This window comes from Etheostoma cragini, chromosome 8 (genome assembly GCF_013103735.1).
Source record: "Etheostoma cragini isolate CJK2018 chromosome 8, CSU_Ecrag_1.0, whole genome shotgun sequence".
Taxonomy (NCBI): domain Eukaryota; kingdom Metazoa; phylum Chordata; class Actinopteri; order Perciformes; family Percidae; genus Etheostoma; species Etheostoma cragini.
In genome coordinates, this window is record NC_048414.1 from 28,365,298 (window position 1) to 28,380,819 (window position 15,522).

General features: G+C 41.5%; 1 protein-coding gene across 1 annotated transcript in view; it reads right to left on the reverse strand.

Annotated features, from left to right (window-relative positions):
• carmil2 (capping protein regulator and myosin 1 linker 2) overlaps positions 1 to 15,522 on the reverse strand; it is a 41,734-nt gene that overhangs the window by 25,552 nt on the left and 660 nt on the right. The window contains exons 2-20 of the mRNA XM_034879794.1: positions 13,865 to 13,968; positions 13,407 to 13,457; positions 12,568 to 12,627; positions 11,586 to 11,707; positions 10,258 to 10,355; positions 8,808 to 8,878; positions 8,573 to 8,646; positions 8,411 to 8,486; positions 7,722 to 7,810; positions 6,862 to 6,956; positions 6,574 to 6,660; positions 5,471 to 5,580; positions 4,572 to 4,649; positions 3,874 to 3,950; positions 2,056 to 2,160; positions 1,870 to 1,939; positions 1,668 to 1,749; positions 1,125 to 1,221; positions 63 to 287 (exon numbers count right to left, since the gene is read on the reverse strand). Coding sequence (XP_034735685.1) covers positions 63 to 287; positions 1,125 to 1,221; positions 1,668 to 1,749; positions 1,870 to 1,939; positions 2,056 to 2,160; positions 3,874 to 3,950; positions 4,572 to 4,649; positions 5,471 to 5,580; positions 6,574 to 6,660; positions 6,862 to 6,956; positions 7,722 to 7,810; positions 8,411 to 8,486; positions 8,573 to 8,646; positions 8,808 to 8,878; positions 10,258 to 10,355; positions 11,586 to 11,707; positions 12,568 to 12,627; positions 13,407 to 13,457; positions 13,865 to 13,968 — 1,771 coding nt within the window. The remainder of the gene's footprint in view (positions 1 to 62; positions 288 to 1,124; positions 1,222 to 1,667; positions 1,750 to 1,869; positions 1,940 to 2,055; positions 2,161 to 3,873; positions 3,951 to 4,571; positions 4,650 to 5,470; positions 5,581 to 6,573; positions 6,661 to 6,861; positions 6,957 to 7,721; positions 7,811 to 8,410; positions 8,487 to 8,572; positions 8,647 to 8,807; positions 8,879 to 10,257; positions 10,356 to 11,585; positions 11,708 to 12,567; positions 12,628 to 13,406; positions 13,458 to 13,864; positions 13,969 to 15,522) is intronic.

Below are 15,522 nucleotides of genomic sequence, written 5' to 3' on the forward strand. Positions count from 1 at the left end.
ACACACACACACACACACACACACACACACACACACACACACACACACACACACACACACACGTATAAGAAACAACTGGAATTCTACTCTGAGGAACGTTTGGAAGAAACATTAACTGTAATGCTTTACTTAAAACATTAAGTTGAAATGTGTCTGTGTGTGGTTGTGTGCGTGTGTGTGTGGTGGGGGGAAGCGTTACATTAATGACAGAGTAAATAAAAGAATGACTTACACACTCTTCGTCCTGAATGAGCTGAGCTATACGATGAAGAACATCAGTGAGAGCTCTGGTAGACAGAAAGGTAAAATTTCAAACTAGGATATAAGTCCACATTGTAATAGCAGTAAGAACGGGTATGTGTCCTGGACCACATTAAGGACTGCATCCTCAGCTGTGAGCAGAACTACGTCCTCATTCATAGTATTCTCACGTCACAGATCCCACAGAGAGTGAATCACGTCCTATGGATGTTATTATCATTTACTCAGTGATGTGTCTGTGTTTTTGTTCCGGTTCTGCCTGCTCTTGTATCCCCGGTCTGTCTGGAGCTCTGTGCCTGACTGTTGCCTGGAAATGGCACCCGCCGGAAGACATTAACATTACTTTCTTTTTTTTAAACAATTACAAGTAGGAATAGGTTCTCTATGCCCAATCCCAGTAGCCTGGTCCTACCAGACTCTGGTCCATTAGCCTGATCCTACCAGACTCTGGTCCATTAGCTGGGTCCTACCAGACTCTGGTCCATTAGCCGGGTCCTACCAGACTCTGGGACACTAGCCTGGTTCTACCAAAATCTGGTACATTAGCCTGATCCTACCAGAGTCTGGTACATTAGCCTGGTCCTACCAGGGTCTGGGATCTATAGGATGAAGGATAGAGAGCTGAGTCTGGTTTGGCCATGTTTTAAATCAATTTTGCTCCCACAGACAATAGGAGTTACCACTTTATTACGTCTTCCATTTATAGAAGTTTATTTTTAATTTTTTTTATCACTAGCTGAGTGTATACAACTTTGGATTTTTGCTGCATGGTCACTGTGATTTCAAGTGTCTCCAGGTGTCTGTGCTGTCAAGAGAAAACATAGTGGTGGTAGAGCGAGAGGTTCATATTATGTTCCCCAGACCTGGACTTCATGGCAAAGTTTCTTCCCAGTGCGAGGTGTCGAAGAGAGTGACATCGACCGATAGACAGGACCAGAGTTACCATGTTATTCTCAAAACCTGGACACATGGGGGAGAGAGATGGAGAAAGGGAGAAAGAGACTTTGACTTTTGGTGTTCCCAAATAAAACATCTCACTTGTAAAAATGCCATAAAAGCAAATGTTCAACCTTTACATTTAAAAACCAGCTTATTCACCCACACACTCACAAACTCTCACTCACTCATCCACACATGCATACACAACTCTTACTGAGGCTTACTTACTTACTTACAATTTAGAGCTATTACAAAGTAAAAGTCCTCTACGATTTGGACCGAATGCATTTTTAATGTCAGAATATATGGCATCGATCATCTCAATTAATTCTCAACAAGGGAGGGGATAAGATGTGGAACTACCTATTTCTGACACTGAGTTTAATGATGTTGCAATAGTGTTAGCATATTCTATGTTCATTTGTGTGTGTGTGTATATGTGTGTGTGTGTGTGTGGTTTTGCATACCATTGTCAGAGATATCCAGGCTTCTGATAGCTGTAGCTTCAGAGATGTGCTCCTGTATCACCTGGGCCCCTGCTGAACGTAGCTACACACACATACACACATACCCACACACACACACAAACACACACACACACACACACACTGACTCTACTTCTCATCCTCACAAAGGAAAAAGGTGTGTGTGTGTGTGTGTGTACTGTACCTCACAGCTGCTGAGGTCCAACTCCAGCCCAAGCAGACGAGTGTTGGTTGCCAGACCCTGCAGTAATAACCTAGTACAAAATATACAGTATCTGTATAAGTGTACATGTGTACTATTCCCATCATCAAGATTTTCAAGTAGATATTGACATATTCATATTGTTGCGTTTTTTGGGAGTAAACACACTTAAGAGCTTGTGGAGGAAGTTTGGTCGCAGACAGGCCCACGTACTGGAGCTCACAGCTCTGACTGAAGAACTCTCGAATGCTCCTCGTCACCTCCCGCACCTTCCTACACACACACACACACACACACACACACACACACACACACACACACACACACACACACACACACACACACACACACACACACACACACACACACACACACACACACACACACACACACACACACACACACACACACACACACACACACACACACACACACACACACACACACCATGACATTTAAGTAGAGTGGGATAAAGCCCTTTATAGCAGTGGATGGAGCCTGCCTGTTACACTGCAGACCTTCTGACATGTTGTTGGATGACTTACTAAGGCACTTAAAATGGAACAGAGACATCCTTGATGCAGTTAGTTCCACCGGTGCTTTTAACCTTAACGCTGCTATGACAAGTTAAAATGTTTTCACTGTGTTGTCTGAGTGTCAGAGTTATCATGCCATATACATATACCGCTTTAGTTCTATCTATACTGATCCAGTCTTGCTTTGCCAGACCTTCCTCCACAGCACTGCTAAGGAAGATCTGGGTAGTCGACAAGGCATTTCTTTAAACCAATCACAATTTTCTTGACTGGTGCTAAGCGAACGGAGCCGCTGCTAAATAGTCTCAGGAAGGAACTTGTTTTGGTGGAACATGTGTAGTAGTTTTAGTTTCCAACAGAAAACTCAAATTGCACAGATAGTCTAGCTAGCTGTCTGGATTTACCTTGCAGAGATCTGAGGACCAGGTAACCATAGTCCTCAGATTGGACAGATAGTCTAGCTAGCTGTCTGGATTTACCCTGCAGAGATCTGAGGACCAGGTAACCATAGTCCTCAGATTGGACAGATAGTCTAGCTAGCTGTCTGGATTTACCCTGCAGAGATCTGAGGACCAGGTAACCATAGTCCTCAGATTGGACAGATAGTCTAGCTAGCTGTCTGGATTTACCCTGCAGAGATCTGTGGACCAGGTAACCATAGTCCTCAAATTGCACAGATAGTCTAGCTAGCTGTCTGGATTTACCCTGCAGAGATCTGAGGACCAGATAACCATAGTCCTCAGATTGGACAGATAGTCTAGCTAGCTGTCTGGATTTACCCTGCAGAGATCTGAGGACCAGGTGACCATAGTCCTCAGATTGGACAGATAGTCTATCTAGCTGTCTAGATTTACCCTGCAGAGATCTGAGGACCAGGTAACCATAGTCCTCAGATTGGACAGATAGTCTAGCTAGCTGTCTGGATTTACCCTGCAGAGATCTGAGGACCAGGTAACCATAGTCCTCAGATTGGACAGATAGTCTAGCTAGCTGTCTGGATTTACCCTGCAGAGAACTAAGGACCAGGTAACCATAGTCCTCAGAAATCCACCGGAGGTTAGAACCCCAACACAAAGGAATAGGACAGGGACAGACATTTGACCAAAAATGAGGGACATCCGGCAGAATTTCCGGCGGCACCCAAGCAATACCGGAAATGGAACGTTGTGGATATACACTAATACTGATCCAATCTACTGACTGTGTTTTGGAGTTCATGGTCTGTGTTGGTCTGTCCAACACGTTGAGTGAAGGTGTGTGTAGGTGTGCGTGTGTGTGTGTGTGTGTGTGTATGTGTGTTTGTTTGTATGTGATAACGTTAAAAAATAAACACAACAATGTATGAAATTAAGAAAATTAGACTGAAAACCTTTCACACTGTAGATGGTCTGAGTATGGGGTCAATACATAATCCATGATGACGTTACATGTGCATACATGTGGAGCTCACCTGTGGCTGAACGGGTTCCTGGCCAGGTTCAGGTGCATCAGTTTGTAACAACATCCAGCAGACAGGGACACAAATAACTGCAAGAGGAAGATACAACGAATGAGTGTTAAGTAGAGAATGACACGCACAGAAGTTCAAAACATAATCATTCACAATAGTTAACACAAAAACCTGGAGATTTTCTTTGAATACATCCATTGTCATTTAAAACTCAATCAACCTTCTTTTTTAAATTACATTATAGCTTCAGTTCACCTAAAGTCCTTAGAAGCTAAATCAGTACAATCATCATGTTTGGACATGAACAATGAAATGGGCTAAACCACGTACACCTTGTAGAGATGGGGGGGGGGGGGGGGGGGGGGGGGGGGGGGGGGGGGGGGGGGGGGGGGGTCTAATAGGGTTTAAAATACAAGCATAGTCTTGTGTGGCCAGGTTGGCTCAGTGGTAGAGCAGGCACACATATATGTTGAGGTTTATGCCTCAACGCATAAGTCCAAGGTTCGAATCTGACCTATGACATCCCTTCTTTACTGTCCTGTCAAAAACTAAATGTGGAAAAGCCCAAAAAAATCTTTAAAAAAAAAAAGAATAGTCTGATCATTCCATTTAAGCTGACTTTGCAAAGTGTTTTCTTTTAGAATAGCCTCTGAGGAGAAGAGGGGACACAGTGTTTGTATGAAGTGTCTCTCACTAACCGTGTCCAGAGGACAGCTGGTGTCACTGAGGTCCAGATGAGACAGACGGTTGGTGCTGGACAAGAACTTGAAGAGAAACTGCAAGATACACAAGCACGCACGCACACACACACAAACACACACACACACACACACACACACACACACACACACACACACACACACACACACACACACACACACACAGAAACATCATGACATTTAGCTGGAGTGGATTACACACACATAATATATATAAATACTGTGTAGTATATGTTCAAGATGTGTGGGTGTGGTTTGCTGCAGAGAGGGTGCAATTCAAATGTTACTCTCACAATTTTAACTGGGATATGTTGATGTTCCATGCCTGCACATAAACCACGACATTTGGCCAAAGAGTTTCCCATTTTAATATTTACGTATTTAAATTTATATAAATTAGGGCTGGAAAAAAAAAATATCGCAATTTTTGACCAAATGCCTCAATATCGATGTTACGACGATATTGTAGTTTAAATTATTGGGGCATTTACAAATATTTGATAAATAATTGTCAATATTGTGGATATGATGAATCTGTGGGTAAACAGCTGGAACAGTCTAATAACTTCAGAAAATGACATCTCTTTACTGTAATGCAGCCTTTAAAACCAGGAAAAGACAACACCTGTGTCATTTTACGGTGTCCAAATTCTACGGCCATATCTAGTTTCATTTAAAAATATTTAGATAGTGTCAATATCTTTCCCAGTCTTAATACTTATTATTATTTGTTAGCCTCCTCAAGATGGCGCTGGTTATGACATCCTGTCGTCCTATAGCAAACTCTGCTAAAACCCACAATTCTGGGTGTGCATGTACAGTGTGTGTGCGTGTGTGTGTGTGTGTGTGTGTGTGTGTGTGTGTGTGTGTGTGTGTACCGTGGCCTCTTCAGTTACTAAGCTGCCGGGGTTAGCGGACAGGTCGAGGTGGGTCAGCGATGCCGAGAACAGCTGAGTGGAGAATAACATCTGACTCAGACAGCCGAGACCTGGAGACAGATGGATCACACCATGCACAATGGTGATCAGGTGTAAGGATTTAATAGTATAGAGCGCTACAGCCACATCACAGATCAGATATCAAAAGCTGCTTTACAATACAAAATACAAGATGACACATATCAAAACACAATAACCCTAACCATATATACAATTACAAAATAAAACATAATAAAAAAGTGCAGACACTTCTTTTTTTTTTTTTTTATAAAAAAGGTGCCCAGTCAGACAAAACTTTTTTACTTGCATTTATATGTTAGGTTTATATGCGTGTGTGTGTTATGTGGTGAGTGTGAAGATGAACTGCTACCTCCACTTTCAGCCAATCACAACACCTGGTCAATCTGACGTCATGTTGCCTGAGCTCATTACTATTCATGAGCTGGATAAAGGATGCTGATTAAGAGACTCTCATTGGCTAGCTGTTAGCCAATCAGAGTCAAGCAGCTTAGTTCGTAGAATATCACTGAGCAAAAAAAGAATTTCAGTGGATGTCATTTTGTGAAATAATGCAGGCTCTAGATTACAAATCCCAAAGCCCTTTCTGCTTTTGTTTTTTACGGAGAACTATAGGACTGTTAATGACATCCACCTCCTATTCATACCTGCTTCATCTCCATCTCCATACTGTTCATCCATATACAACTACAATAATAAATAGACCAAAGTCGGTATGTTGTCAATAGGGCTGTCCTCGACTAAAGAAAGTTGTGCCATTTTGATGACTAATTGATTTACTCGATAGATCTGTAAATCTGAGTTTCTCTATAAAGAATCACGCAAAAGCAGCACATTTAATCTTGTGTTTACCAAAAATGTGCTTATAAGTCTCTTGACTAATCAACCAAAGAAATCTTAGTTGAATAAGACCAAAACGACATGAATAATTGACCAAGAGGGGGCAGCCCTAGTTGTCAGAGGTACAGTGTGTGTGTGTGTGTGTGTGTGTGTGTGTGTGTGTGTGTGTGTGTGTTTGTGTGTACCTCTAGCAGTCATTGATACTCGGGACAGAGATAGGTGCTTGAGTCCTTCGGCTAGATTCCCCAGCTCCTGACTGAGAGCAATGACACCTATGAATGAAACACACACACACACACACTAATAATGTTTATTTAAAATGCATCTAACCGTCATGAGTACAGTCCCCACCTCTTATTATATCACCTGATTACCCTTTTTACAGCACAAATTGGGACTCAAAACTAAAAGGCACAGGTGGATCTAGTCAAATTTAGCTGAGCCAGTGACAGTATACTATATAAAAAGCCCACCTTTGTCTTCGATTGGATTGCCTGACAGGTTGATGGATTGTAGGGCAGAGGAGGGGTGCTCCTGCAGGGCAGCTGCCATTTTGATTGCAAAGTCCCTGCAGCAGAACAACAAGGTTACTTCTCAATCATCCCTTTCAACAAGTCTTTCAGTAACTAAACAACCTGCTTAGATTTATATTTCCATTTATTATATTGTAATCGTTCTCGAGTTGGTCCATCTGACATTTTAAGCACTAGCTGATTGAAAACAGCAGTGGATTTCCCAATTGAGACATTTGGTCCCACCGCCCCAGCGGAGGGGAAGACAACTCTCTGCCCTCCACTGACTTTGTATTGTGTGAAGGATCCTCCTTGTCAGTTCTGTCTGCTAGCGATCAACAGAAAAATACCTAAAAGGTGTTTTACTCAGAATTTAGTTTTTATAAGCTGCTGAACTGAAAAACAGAGCTTTTCAGGAAGATAATAGTGGGTGCAGACAATTAGAGTTGAGGAATCAGCAGGAAGAATGGGAAGACACTAAGCTAACGTCATGCACAATATTACGTGTGTAGCAAGTATTTTATTACCAAGTCAAATATCCAAATGTCAATTTTAGGCTCACTATATTTCTACAAGTTAAATAAAGTTTGTTGAAAGTGTCAAATGAGGTAGAGTGGTATGTGGATAAATCAATAAGCAATGCAATTTTGTTTTAGTGGACAGACAGTCTAGCTAGCTGTCTGGATTTACCCTGCAAAGATCTGAAGACCTTCATATTGTATGAGACACTGGGAAGCCATCTTCAGTAGGAAGTGGCTGTAGGTCTGCCTCAATCATAATCCCAATAATAATCATCCCAAACAGATCCCAATCAGACTCACAGTTTGAGTCCACTGGCCTCCAATGAGAGCTCCTCCAGACTGGGAGATCTGGACAGCAGGAAGGTCAGCTGCTGCTGGATGTCTACTGACTGAAGGGACAAAGACACATAACAGATTTCCAGTCTTGTATAACCAAATTTTCATTGTGACGGTTCCACGCAATAAGGGGAAACTGTTCGGTACACTTATGCACTTAAAATAACAATGTAACCCTAGCAGGCAAAAACAGCACTTTTAGTAGATTGACGATGCACAATTGCCCTTTAGGGTTACATTGCAGCCCTGTTTGCACTTGTCAGTTACAACATTCATGCTCAATACTGGCCCAATTTCATATTATGGTCACATTAATGACTTAGACATCATTGCATGGTTGAAAAATACCAACATTTACCCTTTAATGGCCAGACTGGAGAGGAGGAAATTAGTAAAACGTTTGTAAGATGGAGAGTAGGCGGCTGTCTAACCACAGATCCACCCCATGTATGTTGCCACCTACTCTCCTTTCAGCAGCACATTGTGTCACCTTTTGGTTGCAGTATAAATGGATTCCGTCTGCAGAGTCCATTTGCCTTATGTGTTATTTTTTGCTAGTGTCAACTATCGTGTGTGGACTATCTTTTGAAAAGCCTGGATTCAACCCTTTCACAACTCTTTAACAGCAGAAGACAAACAATAAGAGAGTTTACCAGCTTCAAGTCTTTGCAGTAGATCTTAGTAAACCACTGGTTGAAAGACAGAGATGCTACTGCTAACGCCAAGTCCCTGAGAGCAAAGGAGAGGAATTTAAACACCTAAACATGCAACAGATGTAAGTCAAGACTGGATCTAACAACACTGGGCTGTCTCACCTGCTGTCCAAGTGGTTGAAGTCCTGCAGGTTGAACTCCCTCCAGTTGTTGACGCAGTAGATATTGTCAACATCCTGCCAAAACAGTTGGCCGTGCTTAATTTGGCCACACCAATGTTAACATTGTCAAGTGGTTTTTAAGTGTCACTTGTTATTGCAGAATAGGTCCTTGTAAAGTTTGGTACACCTTGGTGGCTTATTAAAGTGTCATATGTTGCAGGACAGTCTTGACTTACCCACTGAATCTCCTCTCGGAGTGGCATCTCGTTGAAATCACACAGAGCAGCATAGGTATCAGAGAATCCTCCTGAGGAACACATTTGAGCACGATCTGTCACGTTCGGGGTTTCTGTTGTGTTTTTTTCATTTCATTTTGTGTGTTACTTCTTCCCTGATATGTGTTCATGGTTATGTTGGACCCGTGTTTGTTCAGTGTTTTCTTCTCCATCCTTGTGTGTGCTTTCATGCTTCAGTTTCAGCATTAGTATCAGAATCACAATACGTTATTGATCCCCTTGGGGAAATGATTTCAGATTCAGATTAAAGGTCAAATAAGAGGAAGAAAAGTCAATAAGTGTACAAAGTAAAAAGTAACATAGCTACAGTAAGAAATAAATAAAAAAGTAGAAGTGAGATTATGATACAAGTAAGATTTGGTTAAAAAGATTGTTTCAAATTCTATTGTAGTGCAGTGTCAACATAAATACAGTATGAACATAATTTAATAATTTAATTTAATTTACACTGTTTGTTGATTCCCTTTGGGGAAATTACAATTACAATTAACACTCTGTTTGTTAGTAATAAATAATTACAGTGTGTTCACACATAGCTGCACCAAGTAATTATTGTACATTATTGTCCAGGAGTATTGCGATGTGTTGAGGGGATATGTGCTGTGAATCCAGTTTTGACTCAGTTTTGTGTGGCGCTCAGGGGAAGGAGATGTAGAGTTTGATGGCTGCATGCAGGACTGACCTCCTGTGACGCTCTGTGGCGCATCGTGGGTGTCCTGTCTTGTTCCTGTTTTTCTTTGTAGTGTCTGTTTCTACTCTTGTCTCGCTTTCCTTCCTGCATTGTGTTTTCCTGCCTGTGCGATTGTCTTCCCCGGCCTGATGTGTCTCACCTGCTTATAAGCTCTCATGTCCCCTGTTCTTCGTTACTGCCCTCGTTACCTTGTGTATTCAGTTTCTGAGCATCCTTTGTCTGTTTGTCTGTTAGATTGTTGTGTATGGTAGTCCCTAGATCTCTCCATTCCTTGGGTTTTTGATACCCCAGTTTTCAGTTTTCTGACTGTTTTGAAACTTCTTTTACCTGCCTGCCACAGGAATCCCTTTTTTGTAAGCTGTTATATTTTAATAAATCTTCTTAATCCCTACCTTACTGCAAATACACGTGCTGTCCTGGGTAAATCTGCAGTTTACAAAACTAATACTTCAACTGGATACATAGCTAATGTAATTAAATGTTAAACAGGTGATGGGGATATTGATGTATGACATGTGATTGTAAAGTGTAAAATGAAGAGCACATTCCCAGGGGAGAAAATAACTACCAACCACCAGCCAAATGCTGGTAAAATATGCAAGTGGCTGGTAGATTTGCTTCACTCACCAGTCAAAAACACAATGGTAATCTATTGAATGGCTGGTGGACGGAAAAGTTAATTTTGGACCCTGCACTTACCACAGGAGGCAGTGTGACTACTCAGCTGCTCTTCGATCGCATCAGTCAATGTGCGGAGTCTCAGCTGGAGCTCGGAAGGAATCCTCTTTAGCAGCTTTCTGAAGATTAGATAAGAACAAAAAAGCTCCTGTTAAAGGCCGACATACTGCAACGAGAAAAAGAGTCCCCAGCCACGTAAGCAGCTCTGTGTGGCTGTACTTAGACACGGCGCTGCTTTAAGCTAAATGCTAACGTTGGCATGTTGGCATGCGTTCCATGACTCCATGCGTTCCATCATGCTAAAGTTTAGCAGTATAATGTTTATCACGTTCACCAACTTCATTTAGCATTGCGGCATGCTAACATTTGCTGTTTAGCTCTAAACCCTAAAGCACATTGGTTTTGCAGGTATTTGGTCATATACAGAATATTGGACTGATGGAAACTTTGACCGGATGATTATGAAGGTAATATGCTGCCATGAGAGCTTGTAGACTTGATGTGAAATTGCAGAAAACAACTCCTAGAAAATATTCACACACTCACTCATTCTGAATGTGAAGTCACAGAAAAAAAAGTTCACAAATACGTAGTTTGATATTTACATGAACACACTGACAGCGGAAAACTTGTAATGCAACATTTACTCCTATTCATGTATTTATTTATTTTTTACTCTGGTGCATTTTTCATCACAACCACAACTCAGTGATTACAACCTCTCAAATCTGTTGAATGTATTTTTAACAAGTGCAGATTTTAACGTCTGAGTTCAGATCATTGTTTTGCAAGTTCTCATATTGTGTCAAGTCTACAAGCCATTGCATTTGAGCCATATTTACCTTCATAGACATAGATGATCCTAGACATGTCTTTATTGGAAGCAACTCAATCCCTTTACCTATCTAATGCAATAAAGACAAGTGTAAATTATAGGGTGATGTCAAATTGGAACTTACTACCACTGCATTTGACACAAAGTTAGCAATTATTTAAGAAATCATCTTAAAGTACCTATGATAGTGGGGATGTGAACGTGGATTAAAATTCAGTTGTTTACTTAAGTTAGTGAGGACCCCAGGAAGAACAGTTGTTTCTACAGGAAAAACTAATTCTAAAGAAATAAAAAATACTGTTACTTTAATTGTCCCCTATATGTCTACAGTTCTATTGTGCACAGTTAACACTTTGACTTGATGGTCATTGAAGTATGTTTCTGATGCTTCATATGGAGCTAGAAGAAGAATACAGTAGGTAAAGACTGGAGCTCAACTTGTGCCTGTAGAATATGAGCTTGTAGCTTATCTGCTCACTGGTGTGCATGGAGACATGGAGCAGGTAGGACTAACCCTGGAGATGAATCGGGGAAGATCCTCTTCAGCGAGGCACTCACGTGGCTGACCATCGCCTCGAGATCCTCACAGTGCAACACGTTGAAAGACAGAATCTGCCTGTCTGTCTCCAACATGATCTGCAACACACACACACACACACACACACACACACACACACACCCACACCCACACACAACCAACTCGTGTCACCCGGATTCTATCAGAAATAATTGGCCTTCCCACCCCCAACCTATCAGGACTTAACAAGAAAGGCGCAAAACGCAGAGCGTGGACAATCCCACATGACCCCAGTCATCCCCTCTCCCCCTTCTACACACTGCTTCCATCAGGATGAAGATCCTGGTCCCTGGCCTGGAGAAGCTCCGCTACAGTAAGAGTTCTGGACCTTATGTACCTGCCATATCATACCTAAATGAAGCTCCCCATTGCTGATTTTGTGTGTGTTACTGTTGTATGTGTTGTATGCTGTCCACAAGGGGTGCCAGTGGTACTGACCAGTGCATTATAGGGGGACTGGGATGAATGTGTCTATGTTTACTGTATGTGTATATATGTATGTCTATTTGTGAGGCCCTGTACAGACTGTGAAAACAAATTTCCCCAGTGGAAATAAAGACCATCTATTATATCATAGGTGTAATAACACATGAAACATTGAAAAAAAAAATAAACATAAGCCATTTCTTATTTTTACACCGTTAAAACTGTAATTTTACAGAAATAGACTGATAATTTACTTCTGTATGGTAAAAGAACATGGAAACCTGTAACTGAGTAACATACAGTTTTGTATATTTGTATATTATTTGATAGATTAAATAAAAGTTTAACCATGTAAATACATTTCTTAGATTAGATTAAATGAGTGAATAGAGATTTTTTTTTTACAAAGACAGGATGAACAAATGGAATGGAAACAAAAAATTGATTAAACATTATAAACATGTATGTCTTGATTAAAACAGTGACAGCGTACCTGTGTGAGACTGTCGATGTTGATGGAGCTAATCTCCAAGTAGCTGAAAGTGCTCTCCACCTACACACACACACACACACACACACACACACACACACACACACGCACGCACGCACACACACACATACACACACACGGTGTGTCAAAAAGTGTGAAGTTCATTTTTTGAATAATGTAGATTTTAAAATCGGCGATAAAGCAGGGGGGTGTTTTAGGGCGTGGCTATGATGTGATTGCCAGTGAAAGTGTGTAACGTAACGTACCACCGTGACACAGACCTACGACAGGAACCGCAAAGTTGACTTCCTCATGATGGACACATAGAATTTAACTTTGGCAAAACAACAGCGAGTAATTGTAGGCCAAGAAAGTGTATGTCATTCGGGTGGAGAGGACGGCGACCTGGTGGTGTTTTCAGAGGTTGTAGCCGTAATTTTAAGCCGACACAAGAAGTCTGTTAGTCGGGTAGAGCGCTCCACGTGAGCACGGGCTTGTATGACTGTATCAACATAGCCAGCATCTAACTTCAGCTCCTCTGCTGCTGTGGAGTAATGTCTGGCTATGTGAGACTAGCGTCTAACAACATTGATGCTGTGCTCTCAACCTGGCAACCTCCGTGAACTTCGCCCCCCTTGTTGGTAGAAAGTAGTTCTATTAAAGTTGGGTTTTCCTGAGTCACAGTCAAGATGTCAGAATGATTAAGAGGTAGATACCTTACACTAAACCTTCAGAACAATCTGCATGGCTTTGTAACTATTAGGGGAGCAAAATGAATCACAGTTTTATCCAAATTGTTATATAAACTGTCCAAAATACCATTCTTAACAGCTGTGACTTACCCTGAAAGGTTGCTTGTTTGTAACCAGGAAAGCTCTCCATTGACTCAGCACCTACAACCGAGAGACAGGAGAGGGACAGGACGCTATAGTTAGCTCCCCCCACAGGAACAACATAGGAGTGTTGCATGTTGCGTTTCATGTAATGTGTGTTGTTCGTTGTTGTTGAAAAAAAGGTATGTTTAATAAACATTTCTTTAAAAACTGTTTATTTAAACTCAAGGAATCAAATGTATCTTGCACTATTTGGTTTCTATATACAGTAAGCATAATAAACTAAATAATTTATCCATCACTCCCACCACTAGACTCATGTCCAGACCTTCCTCCACAGCGCTGCGGAGGAGGGTCTGGCTGGTCGGCACAGCACTCTGGGATGGGAGAAAACATGCACTGGTTTATTAGCATTTCTTTAAACCGAAGCAATCCTGGATGAGACGTCGTGGATTAAGACTACTCACCACGAACCGGTTGGCCGATCTCCCACATGGCTGACTGCCGTGGTTCAGAATCACCGGCGTCACCAGACGGACTCTGTGAGGCTTCAGCAGCTCCGAGATCTCATCTGCTCACACAGACACAAACGGGACACGGTCACCTGTCACAGTCTCAGCAGAGGGGCTAACCTTCAGCTCATGCCCATCTGACTAGGGCTGAGCGAGTCATCGTTTTCTATTCCAAATCGCGATATGAAAGAATGTGATTAGCTAATCGTTAAGACTTTAAGTCTTATTCAAATGCTTAATGTTTGATGTAAAATTCACTAATCTTTTTATTATAAGGTTTATATTATGATTTTCCATCAGATAAATGATGGAATAATGTTACATATCACAGAATGTTTCCAGAAATGGCCTATTTTCAGTGTATTACTTATTTATTTTTATGAGGGCCCTGACAGTACCTAGGTAAGGACTACTAGCCAATCAGAAGCAGAGTATGAGGCCCTGACAGTACCTAGGTAAGGACTACTAGCCAATCAGAAGCAGAGTATGAGGGCCCTGACAGTACCTGGGCAAGGACTACTAGCCAGTCAGAAGCAGAGTATGAGGGCCCTGACAGTACCTATGTAAGGACTACTAGCCAGTCAGAAGCAGAGTATGAGGGCCCTGACAGTACCTAGGTAAGGACTACTAGCCAGTCAGAAGCAGAGTATGAGGGCATGCCATGCTAGCAACTAGGCCAGCTTCATAACCTGTGTTACAAATTGACGCAGGATATCACAAAATTTAAAGCTGGACTACAACAGAGCTGTTTGGAGCAGTTTGTGAACAGTGTTTTCTGTTTGGGGGGGGGGGACTTTGGGCTTTTTCACTTCGTAAACCTATAACATGCACAACAAAGATATGTAACACTATAAAGTGAAAGAAATGGAAAAAGCAAAAAAGAATAATATAAGCACTTTAAATAATCACAATATCTGTCAGAAAAATCCTAATTAGATTACCCCCCCATCCCAAATCGTTCAGCCTAACATTAACCAATCCCAGACTGACACACTCTTTCTTCTTGTCGCCAGTCAGAATGGAAACATAGCTGTTGATGTTTGTGAAGCCAGACTTCAGTGTGCGATATCTCTGACACATACGATGCAGCATGAATCATTTTTTCCCCAAATAAACGTATTAGCCTCCAAAATGGGCCTACAGCTCACACCCCTCTAAAACAACTCAAACAAGAAATGAACTATATAAGCTTCATTTAGGTGGGATTTCATTCCTCACATGGCTGTTGGATTCGACTGCATCACTTTGAACTGGGTAGACCTAGGGATGCTACTAGAGATTCATTTTATTGAAAATGGTGAAAAATGTAGATCAGTGTTTCCCACAAAGCCCAAGATGACGTCCTCAAATGCTTTGTCCACAACTCAAAGACATTCAGTTCACGGTCACAGAGGTGAGAAGAAACTAGAACATATTCACATCAACAAGCTGACATCAGAGAAGTTGGGCTTTTTGTCATAAAACAATGACTCAACGGGATTATCAAAATAGTTGCAGATTAATTTAATAGTTTTTAATAGTGTGGTCTGTTGCATATTGGGTATAAACATTTTAAAACCGACTGGTTATTGGTACTATAATGTTCTGTTTTCATGTCATCAAACTGTCACAAA